At 35.8% G+C, this 19,553-nt stretch overlaps 2 protein-coding genes across 5 annotated transcripts in view; one reads left to right on the top strand and one right to left on the bottom strand.

Annotated features, from left to right (window-relative positions):
* dok7b (docking protein 7b) overlaps nt 1-10,296 on the top strand; it is a 44,003-nt gene extending 33,707 nt beyond the window's left edge. For 3 of the 4 annotated variants that reach the window (XM_059033448.1, XM_059033440.1, XM_059033435.1), the window contains 6 exons: nt 824-909; nt 2,499-2,568; nt 2,848-2,913; nt 5,465-5,545; nt 6,770-6,949; nt 8,838-10,296. In XM_059033448.1, coding sequence (XP_058889431.1) covers nt 824-909; nt 2,499-2,568; nt 2,848-2,913; nt 5,465-5,545; nt 6,770-6,949; nt 8,838-8,974 — 620 coding nt within the window. In that variant the 3' untranslated portion in view covers nt 8,975-10,296. The remainder of the gene's footprint in view (nt 1-823; nt 910-2,498; nt 2,569-2,847; nt 2,914-5,464; nt 5,546-6,769; nt 6,950-8,837) is intronic. The other variant, XM_034034385.3, reaches the window with a different exon arrangement.
* A 980-nt stretch (nt 10,297-11,276) lies between these two features.
* Nucleotides 11,277-19,134, bottom strand: lrpap1 (low density lipoprotein receptor-related protein associated protein 1). Its single transcript, XM_034034500.2, has 8 exons — nt 18,824-19,134; nt 17,088-17,232; nt 16,617-16,747; nt 14,319-14,439; nt 13,555-13,710; nt 12,731-12,813; nt 12,238-12,414; nt 11,277-11,950 (listed from the first exon to the last, which is right to left on the bottom strand). Exons 1-8 carry the CDS (start codon nt 18,989-18,991, stop codon nt 11,882-11,884), a joined length of 1,050 nt encoding a protein of 349 aa, XP_033890391.1. The 5' UTR covers nt 18,992-19,134; the 3' UTR covers nt 11,277-11,881.
* Between the last annotated feature and the right edge of the window lie 419 nt (nt 19,135-19,553).

Genomic DNA, 19,553 nt, shown 5'->3' with positions numbered 1-19,553 from the left:
TGTTATCTACACTACTGCGAAACACAATGCCAAATGAAATGTGAAAATCTGACAAAAGAATATAAATGTTTTTATCTGGGCAGATGGTAAGTGTCACAGAAATGCTCTTCCAAACCTCATCCATTCATTGTTTCTGTCTAGCTTGTACTGTAAAATGTATGTTATAATGTATGACATTTACAGAAAATGGCCTTTTATATTAATAAGGGATGGTGGATCTAAATACGGCTATCAAATATACTTATATCCAGATGTTTGGATCTAATAAACTTGCTATACAAGGGTCCAAAAATAATTTACACTGGCAATATTAGATTCCCTGCTGTTTTGAAATTGTGCCACATGTTTTGGAGGGTGTTGGTGGTCCTTTGACTGACGTCTGAGTTCTCACCTCAATCGAGAGTTGCTTCTGCTGGTCCAGAAGGCAATATCCTGTGCCAAACCCACTGCATTTCATACTACATCAAGCCATGCTGTGCCTTGATCTTTGAATGACTATTTTAATACAGAGTCAAGATCTGTAGGCTTATTGATGTTTTTAAACTACTGTTGCTAATTAAGCATAAGAACAGTATTAATAGTAACTATTAATTAACATAAAATGTATTCTGAAACTTCTTTGGGGTATACCAATTAGTCAGATAAAGTGTGTAACTTGGGAACAGTCTGCTCAGCTGTTCCCTCCAGCTATTTTTATTGCTGTTGAAATTCTAACACATTTTAATAATATTAAAAAGCTAGATATTTAAAATACGTCATTTTTGAGGGAGTTTCTGTTTAGGGTTCTCACTGCGTTATTGCATATTTCTTTGTGCCACAATAGATAAGAAACCAAAGAGAAAAGAGAAACGAAAAACAGATCTGACCTATGAGATAATGGAGGGACGGGGAGCAGAAAAGTCAACAGAGGTAGGATTGCATTACTTTATTATTACTTAGACAATTCGTAAATATGTTTTTATGTTATATTTTGGACAGGATTGCTTTAAACTGCTTGAAATTAAAAGTTTTAAATGTTTAAAGTGAGCTTTTCAGTTTTTGTTTTGGAGGGCATCAACAGGATTGGGTGAGACAATCCTCTCAGTTTAAACGGGTTTGCATTCTGGTTCTGAGCTTGTGTGAGATGATTTGAACTCAGTTCTGTCTGTGTACCAGCCAAAAAGATGATCAACAAAAAAGTCAGAACCTGCGGAATCTAGTGAATAACTACTGAGGGGGAGTAATATTTACTTTAGACTGTAGGCTACCAGTATGTTAACACAAAATAAATCATGCTGCTGCATTGTACACATTGGTGTGCAGTGAAAATAAAAGATTAGTTTAAATTGAAACAGTGATTGTAGCAGTATTATTATTATTATTATTATTATTATTATTATTATTATTATTATTATTAACTTGGCAGCCTAGACAATTAACACAAAATAGATAATGGTGCCGCATTGACAAGTTATGATGCTTACAGGAGGACAGTCAATTCTTGTTAATAAGAATTTCAAGGGACCAGCAACAGATGTTGCATAATACCACTAATTCATATTATCATGAGTATTATTTGTTTGTTTAGCAGACGCCTTTATCCAAGGTGACTTACAGAGACTATGCACTAGTAGCCTATAAGCCAAATGTATACTGTCCGCTTTTATTTAAGTTAGTCAGTGGTGCAGTGCTAAAAGATGCTCAGAATGAGCTGGAGGGGTTAGCGGCACATGTGTGCAGTCTATTGCTTCCAACACATTGGGGAAACCAGAAATGTCATACAAGTTTGTTTTCAAGGCTTGTAAGTACACCCTGCTTTTGGGGAAAAATAGGTATTTGGCCTCAAAAATGCATTGAGCACAACTGGCATGGTTTCAAAAGTTCTTAAAAAATTGATGCAATTGTAAGTGTCACAATTGTCTGCAGCTTTCGTACATCTCATTATAATATCTGAGAACCCTGATTTGCATTATCTCCACCCCCTATTTGTGAATGTATGCAGGAACACCCAGAATTATATATTCATCTACGCTTGCAAACAGAAACTGCAGCCGCAAAGCATTCCCTAAAAAGTTGCAAATAGCATTGCAACCTCTCTAGTACATTTCACCCAAGACTTCCAACTCGTTTGCAACTGGTTTGCGACTATTGCGACATGTGCAAGACTTTAGTAAACCTACCCCTGAGACCCCATGTTTCTTTTTGTAAATTTTTTCTACGGCTGGTATTACACGCATGGTTATGGATAGTTTCTAGTCTCTACAGAGTACTGGTTCTACACATAAATGATAATAAGAGTGTCAGAGGGTCTTGTATTATACTTATCTGGTTAAATAGAGTTTAAATAGTAAAACAAATATATACAAATCTAATATTAGAACAGCAGAACCACTTAGAATGACTGCAAATGTCATAAAAAGGCAAGGAAAGGGAAAACAAACAATTACATTTAATTTGTAGTTTTTATGTATTTTAATAAAAAATATGCTTGTACACCTTATCTCACTTCTGTGTTACAGTCAGATGAAAAAAGTGGTTATGAATTAATGGCAAGCTGTGGACAACAGAAGATCTTCCATGAAACAGAAGGTACAGTATTCACAAGCTGAACCGGATTTTATAAACCTTTTCTGTGAAGATGGAAGACTTGCTCTTTTTTCCCTCATGTTAGTATTATATTTTCTATTACACACTAAAGGAAAAAATATATATTGTTACAAGTAGCATTTTATATCACAATTTAATGTTATATCACATTTTATATCACGTAATTTGATTTTGTATCAAATAAAATTGGCAATCATGATACACCTGAATGATTTTATAGGTATCATTAATTAACTTTTTTTTTTTTTAATTCACTTGTAGGAGCTGCTTCTTCATTAGGTTCCTCTGGCATGTTGAGGACACACAAAGAGCACAGCTCAATTGCAGGTATGCATTTAATATGATGATGGGCATGTATCTCACTTATGTCTGTATACTATACAGTACAATTGTTTTTTATATAGCCCCTTTCATAACAGAGTTATCACAAAGCACTGAACAATTAAGAATAAGCCAAATCAAAAAGGTACATTTTAACCTACTATTAAAAATCAAAAGCGAGTCAGCCAAGTGAATTCTCGGGGAGCGGATTCTAGTCTGGGGGGCGTGATTAGAAACAGCTCTTCCACCCATAGAGACAGGGCAGGAAGAAAGGAGAGAGAGTAGACCTGTGTTAGAGGAATGAAAAAAGAACAACAGAGTGTACTGCTTCATCAGCTCACAGATGCGATCATGGCCAAGTTCCCTACAAGCCTTATAGGTCAGAAGTAGGACTTTAAACTCAATTATTTGCTTAACATGCAGCCAGTGTAAGAATGCCAAGACAGGGCTGATGTGTTAGGAGGCGGGCAGCAGAGTTTTGGAGAATCTGTAGTTGTGAAATGGTAGAATGGGGAAGGCCTGCAAGAGAGAGTAACAATAATCAATCCTGGAAGAGACACAAGCGTGAATCGGAATCTCTGCTTCCTTTTGAGAGCGCATGGGTCAAATTCTAGAAATATTCCTAAAATGAAAGTAGGAGGTTTTTATCAAAAGAGAGCTCAGGATCAAAGATAACGCCAAGATTCCTTGCTGCAAAATTCAAGTTTATTTATTTGCAGATGCCCTTATCCAGGACGACTTACAATTGTTACAAGATATCACATTATTTTTTACATACAATTACATTATTTTTTTTACACAGTATTTCTACAAACAATTACCCATTTATACAGTTGGGTTTTTACTGGAGCAATCTAGGTAAAGTACCTTGCTCAAGGGTACAGCAGCAGTATCCCCCATCGGGGATTGAACCCACAACCCTCTGGTCAAGAGTCCAGAGCCCTAACCACTACTCCACGCATAACATCCCAACTCAAATCCTCTTGGGTTATTGAGGGCAGAACTTTTCCCTCCTGCCACATTAAACACCAGATACTACACATCTGTTTCATCGGATATGTAAACTTTAAAAAACAATTGGTTATATGTCAGTACAATAGACTGGATCCAATCAGTGTTAATTTAGCTGGAGAAAGTTGATATTCATCCAGGGCTTAATATTACTGCAACAGGGAGAGGCATGTTTGTCAGAAGGATTAAAAGATAAATATATCTGAGTGTCGTCGGCATACAAATTAAAACCCAAGTCATGTTTCTGGATTACCTGCCCAAAAGGGAGCATGTAAATACTGAAAAGAAGGGGAGCCAGGACCGAACTAGAGGAACCGCAGAGGTCACTGGCAGACAACCTGAAGAATAGCCACCCATTGTAACAAACTGGTCCAGTTTATTTAACACTGTGATCTCATACAGTACGTGCTGTTTGGGGTTCACATTCAGGCTCAGTTGGTGTAGTCCATTCTACCCCTTAAGCCAGGCTTATACAGAAACGAAAGGAGAGTCACCGGGGACCAACCCAATACTGAGCAGTCCATATCAAGTTCTTCTAGTCTGGCAATAGCAACCGCAATTAAACAGTGTCTTCAAACTGGGGTTTTAAAAATGTTCTGTCAGATTTAGAAATGGTATGTACATAATGTGCATTTCAAAGATACAGACATTAGCTGTAGGCTAATACTTAAATATTATACAACATATTGCACGTACATCACGATCCATCATAGTTAAAGGTCCAGAGATGAGACAAGTCCATTATTTCCTGGCACTGCACATTTATATCTCTTCTTACAAACACATTTTCGGTAACAATTCTAATGCATATTGCAATGACATCTGATGGCAACTTTACTTGTTTATGCTTTTAGCTGGCTTCACTTTAGAGTTCAGGGCTGCTGGTGAGGTTTCGATTTTTCAGGCTTTGCATCACACAGCAGTTGGCAGTATCTTAATTAAATATCCATTTGTTTAAAGGGTTTAATTGGACAGAGTACCTCCTGAGACATACTGTTGTAGCTAATGGTGTCAAAGACAAAGGGAGATAGATGATATACTTTTACATTAGTGCCCCTGTGATGTTATATAGTAAACCTCTACATCTTTTACCTGAAAAGAGTCTGACCCAAGCTTCTTATTATTCAGTACTATATTTTTAGCACAAGCTCATCGACCTCTGTTACTCGATTTAGAGGATTTTCACGTTTTTAATTTGTGCTGTATCAATGATACAGATTACACGCTTGGTACACAGCTGTATTCTGTGATTCTCTCATATTTGATTACTGGTATTGCCTAATAAACTTAAGCATTTTACTTTTATTTTAACCTCCCATACAGTATATACTACTTCCACTTTACAGACATTACTTATTTTTTGTCACATATCCATTTTACTTCATACATACAAACAATTCAAACAAAGATGTATTTCCCCTTACACTACAAACTGGACCTATTTTAAACATTTATAACCAGTAAAGATTTCCTTTGAGAGATGCAGATTGTTACACATTGCTGTTTTAAGTGCCCTAATGAGGCAATCTCTTTACATGTATTCTAGATCCAAGGGGAACCTATGAGCTAATGGCCTCTGCAGTTGAATCACCAAAAAAATGTGAATTTGGTCTTCTTGGAGAGTGTGGTAAGTAAATATTTGCTTATACTTGTTTGTCAAATTTCAAAGGATCATGTAGTAGTTCTCATTTTATTTAGGTTGTGATTGTTGCATAATTATTTACTAACTGCAAAAGGTTTACTTTATTATATCATCTACATTTTCTTAATATTTAATCCATTCATTACCTGTTTAAATATCGTATCTGTGTTCTACACGATTCTGTGCAGATGTTTCTGCTTGGATGTTTCTGCTTAGATCATTGTTTTTCATGTTTACAAACTACTCAAGGAAAAAAAAAAATTCTGAAAAGACTCCTCAAGGCTGCAATTGTGGGAAAGTGAGGTGGGGAAGCATGTTTGTGAGGTGGGGGGAGCATGTTTGCACTGCACAGGGGAAACATGTTTGTGAGGTGCGAGGAGCATGTTTGCACTGTGCACAGGGGAAGGATGTTTGTGAGGTGCGAGGAGCATGTTTGCACTGTGCACAGGGGAAGGATGTTTGTGAGGTGGGGGGGAGCATGTTTGCACTGTGCACTAGAGAAGCATGTTTGCACTGTGCACTGGAGAAGCATGTTTACACTGTGCACTGGAGAAGCATGTTTGTGAGGTGGGGAAGCATGTTTGCACTGTGCACTGGAGAAGCATGTTTGTGAGGTGGGGGGAGCATGTTTGCACTGTGCACTGGAGAAGCATGTTTGCACTGTGCACTGGAGAAGCATGTTTACACTGTGCACTGGAGAAGCATGTTTGTGAGGTGGGGGGAGCATGCTTGCACTGTGCACTTAAGAAGCCTCGTGCACAGAAGCATGGGCACCACTGACTGGACTAGCATCTTCTCGTTCTCATTCATAAATATCCGCAAGTACTTTTGATATACTTCTCCAGCTCACTTCCCCACAGTCAATAATTGCAATAATTAGTAAGCATGATAAATTATGATTGATGCAGAACTAGCAATAAATATATACTCAAATGTAGCACATCTGCTTTAAGATTTCCATTCAAATAATCAAACAGATACAATAATACAATTTTATGTTTTTTTGTAAAAAAAAAAAAAATATATATATATATATATATATATATATATATATATATATATATATATATATATATTTGCACTCAATAAAATGTAAATGTTAGTCTGAATTGTTGAAATATGCAGCGTTGTTTCTTTCCTCATTCCCCTTTATATTATGTGCCAAAAAATGAATTCTGGTTATTTATTGTGTCATTTATGCACTGCTAGGGGCCATGTTTGCGTACCCAGTGGATCTGCCTGTGCCGGACAGGCCCCGCGGTGATGGAGTTACCTATGTTAATATTCCTGTCAGCCCAACGTCAAAGAAACAGCTTCATTACATGGAATTAGAGCGGCAGGAACCTGGCTCTGGAATTAGAGGTAACACAATACGTCTCCATAAACATAGTAAGAATAATTACTTGAAATCATAACTGTTGCATCATTGTTGCGTCAACTGTTGCATAACTCTGTGTGTGTGTGTTTGTGTGTGTGCTTGCAATGCATCTTTATACAGCATACAACTCTAGACAATGCCTGTGTTCACCAGTGTCCTCCACTGGCTTCTACAATTAGATTTTTATTAGGTTTGTGAAATCTGAATATTTATTAAGTACAAATAGATGTATTTCATGATCCTGGATTACGAGCAGTTTGCCCAGGGTATCCTTGGGAACGTTAAATTATTTAAACACATACTAACCCCCACCCATGCACACCCCCACACACCCCCCCCCCCCCCCCCCCACACACACACACACATCTGTTTGCTCATTTAAAGGAGGCCTTATCTTTGACTCATTTCTTTGTTTTAATAACGATCCTCAAGACTTTCAATTTGCATAAATCATTTACAAAAATAAGGCTTTACTACAATATTCCTGCCCCTTTTATGCCTTGTCCTCAATACTGGAACTGTCTGCAACCTCTTTCCAAAACCTATTTCTGCCTAGGCACTCACTCTTCATTCTTCAGTAAATTTCAGTACCAGAGCTGCCTTCTGCAACAAGAAACTTGATGACAGATCACAGTTCCATAAATATGCACTCATTTTCAAATTCGGCACTACTTCATTTTTCAAGTATTGCAAATCAGAACTAACTTTATGCTGTAAGCTGAATGTGTCCCTGCAGGATCATAAACATCAGATTTCATGCTTTACTTTATTTTGTTCCCCTTTTTTTTATTGAAACACCCATATACCTTTCTAAATATTCATGGGACAGACAACAGGTAATTCCACAAACAGCTGTGTGTGGTATTTGAAAGACCACTGAATCCCAATGAGTGGTTCATATGAAGAATCTGTGCATACAGTTACTGTTCTGGTGTTGGGCTACATAGCTTCCATTTAAGAGGTTTAGCATGAATAATTCAAAACTGGCTAACAGTGGTTACTAAAGTGGCTATTGTAATTCGCTGTCTTTACAACACATGATGAAACAATGATGATGTTGAAAATGAGAAGTTACCAATGGATTAAAACCTGATTGCTTACCTTACATTGGCATAACAAGTCTCAAAAGCACCCTCTGTTTACAGTAGATATGTTCCTTTTATAGAAGTAATGTGTTTTTGGCACTTGGAGGTGTATGCATTATGCATGAATCTTCTACTTCTTCACTATTTCTCAATGGGCACCTCCACCGTGTGGCGCTATAGGATACAAATATAGGACATGGGATACATCTATTTTATTAGCACGAGTCCATAGAGTGGTGTCAGATCAAGATTATGCTTATTATTATTATTATTATTATTTATTTCTTAGCAGACGCCCTTATCCAGGGCGACTTACAATCGTAAGCAAATACATTTCAAGTGTTACAATACAAGTAATACAATAAGAGCAAGAAATACAATAACTTTTGTTCAAGCAAAGTACAAGTGTGGCTTAAAATAGGACTTAACTTTTCAAGTCCCTTCTAATACCCCTGCAAATGATAACAGAACAATTGAAAAGAAAAATGTACTTTACTGAAAGACATTTTGCAGTACTTAAAAAAAATAAATAAATAAATAAATAAATAATACTTCACCCTTGGAAAAGCAAATACATATTTAAACAATGGCACTTTTGAGACTTCTCATATGAGAAAACAGGTTTTAAAGCATTTGAAGACTTCCCTGATAATCGAGCAATACAACCCTGACTCTGTGGCAATAGTATTGGTTGTCACTGTGTCTCAAAGGGCAATGGATCGTGTTAATCACCAAGGTCATTCTAATAGATTTTGAGTGAAGTGAAAAGCACATTGAACAAAGAGTCAAATGTATGGATTGCTTTGTTTTACAGGAGGAGGCTCCACTAAATACGCTCAGATTGATATCACTGCGACAGAGACAGCTCACAAAGTGGGAACCCAGCATGCCCAGGTCAGAGAGGAGAGACTGCAGGAGCTGGAGCAGAAAAGGAGAGGGGCCCTGCAGTGATCTATTAGTGAAACAACCGTTTCATGAACCGTACCTTACCAAAGACCAGGGTTTTACCTGAATCACGACGCCAGGGCAATCTAGAGAATACAATGACTGTAGAGGTGCACCATGGTAGTTCCATTCCAGCAATGCCATTACTGAACCCACTGAAGGACTATTGCAGCAAAGCACTGCCAAACAGTTTTGCAATTTAAAAAGAAATGAATACAGAAACTGTTGTGACCTGCATATTGAACTATTTTTTTGGTGCTGAAGTCAGTTTTAAAAACAATACAGTACCAGCAAAAGTACTGTAAGCGCATGTTTATACATTAATTCAGTAGCCTTTGCGTAAATAAAAAACACGTTAGTACTGTACTGTTTCAATGCTTACTTACATAGGACAAACACAGCACAAAAGGACAGAATTGTGAAATCGGTAATATTTTTAACCCTTCTCTATTAAGTAGGCAAAACAGGCAAGAAAGTTCCCTCTTCTGTCTTTGAAACACTCACCAGATCATCTTGATTATACAAATAATTTTGCCTATTCCTTCTGCAGTTTACATTTTCTGCTTCATGTAAAATTGCACAATAACAAACCAATTTAGTCATTGTACCACAGCTCAAATGCTGTTCTATTGAACAAAGGTGTCATAAAAGTTTGTTAAATGTACAGGTGTAGGTAGTAAAAAGACTGCTTTTAGTTAATATGAAATAATTTTGTATTGAAAGTGTCAAATGTTCGATCCTTTAGTTTATTAGAAACGTATAATTAAAAAGAAAAAAAGCAATTTGCAGGGCACACGAATACCATTGTTCTGTTTGTGTCTATAAAATTGTGGCATGTTGTGAAAATTATTTTTTCTACATAAGCATTCTGTTTAAAAATAACTACTTCTTACGTTTTGTTATTTGTTGCCTTGAATTAACAATTGTTTAGGAATATTTCTATTCGGAAATGTACTGCTTAAGAACTGTTAGTGTTATGTTAGATGCATTGTTATATGTGAATATTTTTTGTGGTGGTGTATTCTAATGTAGTTCTACTTTCTCAAATACTCAATAAAATACAGTAGCAGCATAGACAGTAGGGCTGGGTATCAAAATGGCTTTATCTGCATTTAGACTGTGGTAACAGGTACTCAACTTCAAAAAGCCTGTAAAATAAATTCTGTTTTAGACAACCAGCAATGCTTGAAATGTTAGACTGCATTCTAAAAAAAAGATATTGTACAGAATTCATGTAAATCAAATAACTAGCACAGCTTGTCAGAGTAATTTGTATTTTTCAGTGTATTCTCTCTTTTGATCTTTGTACCTCTTTAATAAATACAAATCGAATGCTTTTTTAGGCCACTGTGTGCTTTGCTTCCACAATATCTTGGGATATACCCTTGATACAGTTGCATAGCTACCCAAGATATTTTTTTCAATCTGCTGGAACCATCTGGCAGCTCTATACAAAATGGCCTACAACAGCTATTTCTAAAATAGTTTTTGCTGCAGCAATTTCTATACATAAAGGGGGCAGCAATGAACTTCTGACCATATTGCCAGTAGCCCCAGGGTGAGGTTATATAGTATATATATATATAAAAAAACAACTTCCTCAGGGATGTTGTGGGTAAGAACACTTATTGAACCAGTCGAACCAGAGGGTCACTATACACCGACTGCAGAAGCTGCTAAAATCAATAACTAAGCAGAATCATTCAGATTGAAAAAATCATTTAGAACCTTAACTGTTGCTTATTATCTAACACTTCACTTTTTATTTTGCAATTTAAAACAACTTGTTTTTTTATTTGACAACAATAACCACAATTTTTCAGTGGAAATTAACCCCAGCCATGCAGTATTTATTTTCTTTAAAGATTTATTTCTAGTTATTATTATTATTATTATTATTTATTTCTTAGCAGACGCCCTTATCCAGGGCGACTTACAATTGTTACAAGATATCACATTATACATTATTTCACATTATACAGATATCACATTATTTTACATACAATTACCCATTTATACAGTTGGGTTTTTACTGGAGCAATCTAGGTAAAGTACCTTGCTCAAGGGTACAACAGCAGTGTCCCCCACTGGGGATTGAACCCACAACCCTCCGGTCAAGAGTCCAGAGCCCTAACCACTACTCCACACTGCTGTTAAGGTATGCAACAAATTCTGACCAGCATGAAGTGCAATATGAACATGTTTGTTTTTCATGCACAGGCAAGTTTATTAAATAATTCATGCCTGATCAATACATCACATATACATACACAATAACTTTGGTTAAAAAAATAAATAGAATCAAATGTTGTATTTTCAAACCTTTTATTAAACATTGGAATGGAGAATACATTATCAATTCAAATTCTATAACATTTGCAATATTGATCTGTAATTTAAACACTTCTCAATTGATCTAAACAATGTTGTATGTAAATACTGCTGCCATTTAAACATTTAAAAGAGAAACCCAATCTGGCATTATGCATACTTTTACAAACCAAAAATCTTCGTACACAAATGTAATAAATGGCAGTGGTATTTATTCAGATTAATTGGAAATCTGAATGACGAGTTTTGCTTGCATTAAACAATGTTACTCATAAAATATAGTAACAATCAGGCTCAGATCCAACCATTTTAATCTACTACTGAATGTTGGATGATGGAACATTACAATTCAAATACCTAATACATTATTGCATAAAAAACACGAACAAAAAAAATCTTTAATTGGCAACACAAAAAACTGACAATGTAACAAACACATCGGCCTTTAAAAAAATCACATACAACAGGATCAAAGAAATCTGATATTATTTTAGCACAAAGGTTTGGACATTTGTGGTACACATGACTGGATGGTCCTTTCATTAGCATTTATTAAAAGAAAAACAAATTTGTGAACACTACTCAAAGCTCATTGTGCTGAAGTGCTTCCCTTGCAAGCCGACTTGTCAGGTCCTGCATGTGTTTCTTCATCTGAAATATACACAACAGGTTATTCAGGTTTCAGTCAGCAAAACAGGAAATGGAACAACAGAAGATTGAACTAGTTAATACCTTATAGACTATGAATTGGTAGGTTGTGAATTTGACACCCCAGTTACAAGAAGGAAACAAGATGGAGAGAGATAGAGAGATAGATAGATAGATATCTATCTATCTTTGTAATACACTTCATATAAAATATAGTACATTTCATACACCTTATTAAAAAGGGAATAGCAATACAGAAAAAACAAAAAGGGAAACATAAAAACACATACCTTATAACCCATTTCTCTAGTCTTCTCAGCTAGCTTGGTGTATTTTTCTTTGTTTCTAACCATATGCTCCTTATCTCCCAAAGCCTCCACATGTTTGAGTTTCTGGTGTGAAAGCTCTAGCTGCTCCTGGTAATGCTTGTGCTTTTCCACCTTTGTCTCAAAGTGCCTCAGCTCCTCCTGGTAAGCAGACCACATAATTGACATATTATTGCATTCTGCTGAAAAGCAATCCATTATAATGCTTAGCACAGGACACAGACTATACAAGATGAAAGTCTGAATTCTGTAGGTCTGGTGACTAAGTAAATATACCATGACCTGTTGAGAAATGGCCTGCTCCCTACTTGAACCTAGAATCACTTTGCAACATATTTTAGCATCCCCTTTACTGTGGTATAGCCACTGTTTTTAGTTAAACCCTAACCTAGAGCCTGGATAGGGTGCGATTGCAAATAACATCATTGTATTAAGGCAGGATTACTAATAAACATACTTTAAATGATTCAAGCTCATCATCTGTGAAGTTACCCTCTTTTGCCATATCCCAAAGTTCAGCAACTCTGGGTTCTTTAAACTCTGAAAATTAAGGAAAGAAAAAGGACTTAATACACAGAATACAGTATCGTTGTAGGAATCTGGGTTGTGAAATGGTCAACCCCTTCATACATACACTCACACACACGAAATCTACAAATGGAGCATTCAAGTGGACCAACAGGGGTTGCTCATTGCTCATTATTTTTAGTTATAAAAGCCTTTAACGTGCTTTGAAATTATACCATTCATTGGTCTAGATTAATATAGGAATACATGTAGATTTTAAAGAATAACAATTATTAAAATCAGATATAGACAGTTATCCACAAAATATTTTCTCCAATTAACTAAGCAGGTATAAAAAATAAAACAAAGAAAAGTCAAAGAATGGAATTAATATGCTTCTGATGGGGTGGTTTTACGACCACTGGTCTAGATCAACCCACACATAAAAAGGCAATCAAAATTGGCACCTTCAGACACGAGCAGTACACAGCTCTTTTTTTTACCTACATACAACACCTAATCAAGAACCAAGTACTAAATTACAAGTGGTTAATGTATCAATAACCACAAATACAGGAAACCTTCCAAAAATCTGGTCCACTTGAGCTGGAACGACCCATTGAGGAGAGGTAAAAAGATTTAAAAACGGCCAAAAAAAAAGTTTCACTGTCACCCTCCTAAATAATAACACATTAAAACGTAACAAAAAATACCACAGTACCGTGTCAGAGAAACTAAACTAAAGAGCAATCAAAAAACATTTAATAATCTTACCACTGTCAACATCAAAACCATGATGGCTGATCTTGCGCAAACGTTCAAAGCCTTGGTTGATGTTCCTGAGCTTTTCTTTAAGCTCAGAGTGCTTCTCATGCAGAACATGTTCTTTAATCTCCATTTCAGAGGGGCTGATCACATTCTTGAAAACGTCTAAAACAATACACAAATAAAGAGATAGATATCAATTACCTTCCTGAAAACTCAAGATGGACTGTGAAAAAATAGGAACTGACATTTTTGTGAACAAAAACAAAGCATTCCTGGTTGCTTAAAAGTAAAATGAAAATGTGAAAGAGTTTAAAAACAATGTGGCACTGAAACAGTTAAGGTTCACTGGACACAACCTGTAATGGAGAACCACAAAATACAACTGTGTACCAACGACATAAGACACTACAGGTATGTATATCAGAGCATGTGGTCTGTATCATTAATATGGCCAGTTTAAAGCAATGTGGCAGTGAAGTTCATTTTTACTAAACTAAAACTGTAAGAAAAGGGCTACATTTTTCTTGTACGACCCCAACATTCAAACTTGACAAAGAATAACAGAATACTTGTGTATCGAGTATAAAATCAACTATCACTCTCAAAAGAGTCAATAGCATGCTTAATTCTGACACTACTAAATCTCATCCATAAGGATATGACACATCTTTCAATTCAAAATGAATTGGTATACATTTTGATGGTTAAAAGGAGAGCAACAAAAAAATCACAAAATACTAAAAAAAAATGTTTTTAATTCTTCAAGTCACCTTCAGTCCTGCTCACAGTTTCCATTACGATATTATATTCTTGTACTTTATCTTTGTGATGCTGAAATTCTCTGTTCAGATTCTGAAGCTCCTCCTCAGAAAACTTCCCCGATGTTTTTGCCTGTTAATGATTAAGTGAAATACAACAGAGTTAATGAAAGGGCTGGTGGGACGAATACAATTAAGTGTTTGCAGAGATGGCAATTCCAAGGTTAATTAGCGTGACTGATCCCATCAATGATAACACCAACCCACAAATCATTACCAGTTTATACAAACCAGGATTGGGCAAAGAACACCACTCACGTTTCGGTCTTTGGCCCAGCTGCATCCTACATTATTTAATTTAATTAAAACTAATTCTGAGTCTTCAAGAATTTGATTTAAGAGCGATTGAACCTGAAAATGAATTGGTCCTCCAGGGCTGGAGTGGCACATAATCGACTAATTGTTATTGCTTCTCATTTTGTTTAATAATGTTTATACATTCAACTAGTTCATCTTGGTAGGTTAACTAATTTACAAATGGCTGTAAATTAACAGTTCAATCAGGGAGGTAAAAAGTTACCATATTGTATCAGCCACATTATTTCTTTGGATTTACTCAACATTGTCCAACTTCCTTAGATTTCCAACCCCAGTAATCCTACATTTGTGAACTATTGGCTGTACATTTCAGGAGAGGTTAGATCTATTGTAACCTTAGGAAACCAATCTATTCAGTAAAACGAGAGATCTGCATATTGATCCAATAACATCCTGAAGCTGCCTCTGTCCCCTCCTGAAACTATGTGACTACATACCTGGCCAACTCCACAGTACTTTATGTGCAGCACTGGTTCACAACAGTGTACTAATGTTTCAAAAAAAGTATACTATGCCACAACATATCTAGGTCTGCAACCCTGTTACATTTACGGTTTAAGGCGCCTTTGTGCATTCACATGTGACTGGAAAACATAAAATGTGGCAAATGGATTTAAAAAAAAAAAAAAAAGACGTATGGAACGATAGCCTGCAATCAGAATGTTAGAGCTACCAGGATATACAGTAATCATTGACTTGTAGCAGATGTTTCTTTAATATATATTTTTCAATGCAGCACAGTAGCAATTTTATGGTATAGATTTTTTTAAAAATATATATAACAGACTATTTCGACAATGTTATGGTGCATCAACAATCTTTACATTTGTGGATGAGAACAGTATTTTATGTGTAAAAGCAAGCAGCTAAAAAATGATCTGCATTTTAATGTAAAGACGCACACTTCTGTAGCTATGTATATTGTTACGTGCAAAATAAAAAATGGTGGCTGAATATGCCAAGTCGCCGCATCATTGATCATTATTGAGATCTACAATCCTGCAGTTTTTATATTTATCGCTTAGTTACTAAATAAAAGAAAGAAAAGGTAACTGTATATATTTTGTGAAAGAAACAAACTGAACCTTCGCCTACTACATTTGTTTTTATTTAATATTTTTATAATTAATGTTGTATGATGTAGAAATAATTACAATTCAATATTGATCCACTACCATCTTGGCTAGCACAGCATTCATCTTTCAATTTACCTTTCGCACGTGGGAGTTTGGGAGTACTGAGCTATGTAACCAAACTGGACATGTGATATGAAAAGGCAGCCCTAAGTCTGCCTTGAGTTCATATATATGTAAAGGCCGGCCCTGGTCCTGGATTGCTGGCCCTGGGCTGCCTTTTCATTTTTGGAGCATTCACATAGCTTAAAATTATAAGCTTTTATTTACAGAATGAATATTTTACTGGAGAAGACTACTGAAAATTGCAATAATTTGCTCCAGATAATGATGCAGCACCAGGGCTGTTCGTGAGACGTCAAAGTGAGTGGAGTGGCAGGATTGTGTCTCAGCAATGGAGTAAAGTTTGTGAGATTGACACTGACAAAAAATAAACTAAAACAAAAAAAAAATTAAATAAAATTGCAAGTGGCTTTACAGCAAAATACTGTGCACTCAAGAAGCAACCCAGATCTGAATGAATTTAACTAAGTTGTTTGACAATAGAACTGAATGTTCTCAACACATGTCTTGCATATAAAAACTTAAATATACAGAATACAAAAATCATATAAAAAATAAAAAAGCTGCAGAATTGTGCAAGTCCTTTGCAGAAATCAGATTTCTGGTTGACTATTTAGTTTGGTTAACTAACAGCATGGAATCACTCACCAGAAAATAAGAAATTACACCAAGGTCCTGCTGTTTACAGGACATGAAAATTAACACTAGTTCAATCACACATTACTTATTTACAAACCTTGCTCCAGAGTTTGTCTAGTCTAGGATCCTCAAACATATCAGTATCTCTGTTGTCGTGGTCCTTTAAGAAATTGCTTTCTAAATTCCTTGTATCCTTCTTCCCATCAAGCCCATATTTGGTCAAAATTACTAAAACAAAATAAAATAAATTATAATAATTTGAAATTTAAACAATAAATTAAACATTTATCAAGTTTATTTACAGCAGTGTATATAAAAAATTATACTTGCCAAAAATTACTGTTGACATGCCAATTCAATAAATATTTTTTTAATTATGGTGAATGTACCTTTAAGATTTGAGGGTTTTTTGTGCCTTTAACTCACTATACATTAAGGTTTGTGTTCTTAGCATAAATACAAATTGGTGATAATATACTTAGTTACAAAATTGAGTCTTAAGCCATCCACCTTTGTGACAGCTGAAATTATAATATGATCAGTTTAAAAAATGTCAGAGTGCACTCACCATTGAAATTGCGCCTCAATTTTGCTTCTTTTTCACCATCCTCATCCACACCCTCTGCCTTTAGTTTTTTCCAGTGGAGCTCGTCCTTCTCTTGAATTTTCAGATCACTGTGCAGCTCAGCCTGCTTTACAGGGGCCAACTGAAGCTGTCAGGGAAACACAAGTTATATTCACACAAGACATTTTTAAATGCTCAGTACCATTTCACCCGTGCAAATTTATTAGGCAGTTCCTATCCCGTTTGTAAGTTCTGTGGTCACCTACTCACTAATTACATGTTGCCAAAGATCCCCTATGCTCACATTCAATAATTGCCTTTCATACAGTACATGTGCTTGTGTGTGGTGCTAGCCTGGGGGTGGAACATGTGTTGCCCTTTTCAACCACTCAGACCATTGCTTACTAAATAGCTTGGAATCCCATGATATGTAATCGTCCACTCAAATGTCTGTTTATTGTGGTATGAAGTGATATATTTGATATTTGCCTACGTCATCCTCTCAATTCATCACTTAGTTTAGAAGAAAAAGCCAATTGCAGAGAAAATGCTGGCAATATATAGCCTACTATTGAACATGTGTGTTTCTTTATGAAAAGCTGAACAACCGTTTCTAAACAAAACAAGTTTCAAGCGTTATGGTTCACAGCAAGACAAAGATGATCTTCAGACCACCCAAGTTAAAACTGCCAGAGCACAGTAAAGCTAATGGCTAAGAAAGATTTTAGTTAGGCAGACAAAGTGCTGAGTTGCAACTTAAAACTGCTGGCTTATTATTAAACTGTAACAGACTGTTGTAAATCTGGTTTGCACCCACTTAAAAACAGAACACTTTTTTTTTTATTTGGTTTGGGCAGTCTTTAAAAAGGTTAATACTCTACTACTGTAACTCAATACTACTGTACACATGTTAATGTTTACTTTATATATGTTAACAATAATATACATGGACGTGTAAAATGAACTACTACATCAGCTTTACTGTACTTCCTGCATGTTAACACTAAAAAGGAAGTTAAAAATGCAATGACCAGTCAATCAAGATGCATGCAAAGTGCAAGGAAGCCTTACAAGATACTGTTTGTTAATGTTGTTGGGTAAACCTCCAGACAAGACAGATGTTCTCCATTTCACTGGATTGTCTTACACAGTTCAATCAGTAACTTATTAAACAAAATAACAAAATGTGTGGGGGGGGGGGGGGGTACAGTAGAAAAGAAAAAAAAAACGTTTATTTGTTTCACAAACTAATACATGCACACTTGATGCAGAGGCTCTCTAAAGTGAGAATATATGGAGTCAGAGTGTGTCCTTGCTATAGACTAACCTTTCAGTATGCATGGCTTAATAATATAAAAGGGCGTAGAATTAAATCGAGTTTACATTGTGCAGGACAGTTCTGAAATTACCCTTTTCTTACCCTACAGTGCAGGCCGGGCACAAATAAAGACAGACACCCTAACCCAGTTTATGTAGTACTATATTAGTCTGGGTGTACTTTTTGTGGAAGGACAACACCAAGCACATACAAATAATTTACTCTTCAGTACTTTTCGCGTCTGCTTGAACAAAACAAAACATATCAGAAATTCAAAGAAGACAATGACATCAAACTTTGCATGCAGAGATAAAGCAATACAAAACGACAGGCCGTTTTATTAAATTAGCAGTAAAATAAACAAGTAAACATCCAGACCATCTTCAGTTTAAATACTGCTTGAAATAAATCACTGACTCACCCGGAGTGCTTTCTCCCAAACCTGGTTCAATTTGGCAATCCTGAAATCAACGCTCCTATCATCACCACTGTCTTTTTTAGGTTCGTTTACAGTCCTGGAATATTTGTTACCTATAACGCCAAGGTTTAAATAATAGCCTAACACCAACGTAAAAACAAAAGCCTTCATTGTGATGATCTTCAAAATAAAAAACAACACAAATCTGAAAGTTACCACACAGACTCTGATTTGTTTATGGTGCTCTACTCTGCTCTGTGGTCAGCTGAATTTCGAGGTACGATGCTGTGAGTTAAACGCGACCGGAAGAGCATTGGATTCTGGGATTGGGAGTTTTGTAGTCACCCGCTTAATATTTAAATTACGTAACAAAAGAAAATAATTGACTACAATTCCTACAATCCTACCGTCTTTTACGGTTTCCTGGTAACGGAGACTGTCAAATGCGTTTAAATGGCTCATCCACGCAGAATAATAATATTGTAGATGTCATTCCATCTATCTATCTATATCTATATCTATATATATATATATACAGCTCTGGAAAAAATTAAGAGACCACTGCAAAATTATCAGTTTCTCTGGTTTTAATATTGATAGGTATGTGTTTGGGTAAAATGAACATTTTTGTTTTATTCTATAAACTACATGGAGCATTGTCCTGCTGGAAAAACCAATCCTCAGAGTTGGGGAACATTGTCAGAGCAGAAGGAAGCAAGTTTTCTTCCAGGAC

Source organism: Acipenser ruthenus, chromosome 1 (genome assembly GCF_902713425.1).
Source record: "Acipenser ruthenus chromosome 1, fAciRut3.2 maternal haplotype, whole genome shotgun sequence".
NCBI classification, from domain to species: Eukaryota; Metazoa; Chordata; class Actinopteri; order Acipenseriformes; family Acipenseridae; genus Acipenser; species Acipenser ruthenus.
This window is presented reverse-complemented; position numbering and strand designations above follow the sequence as displayed.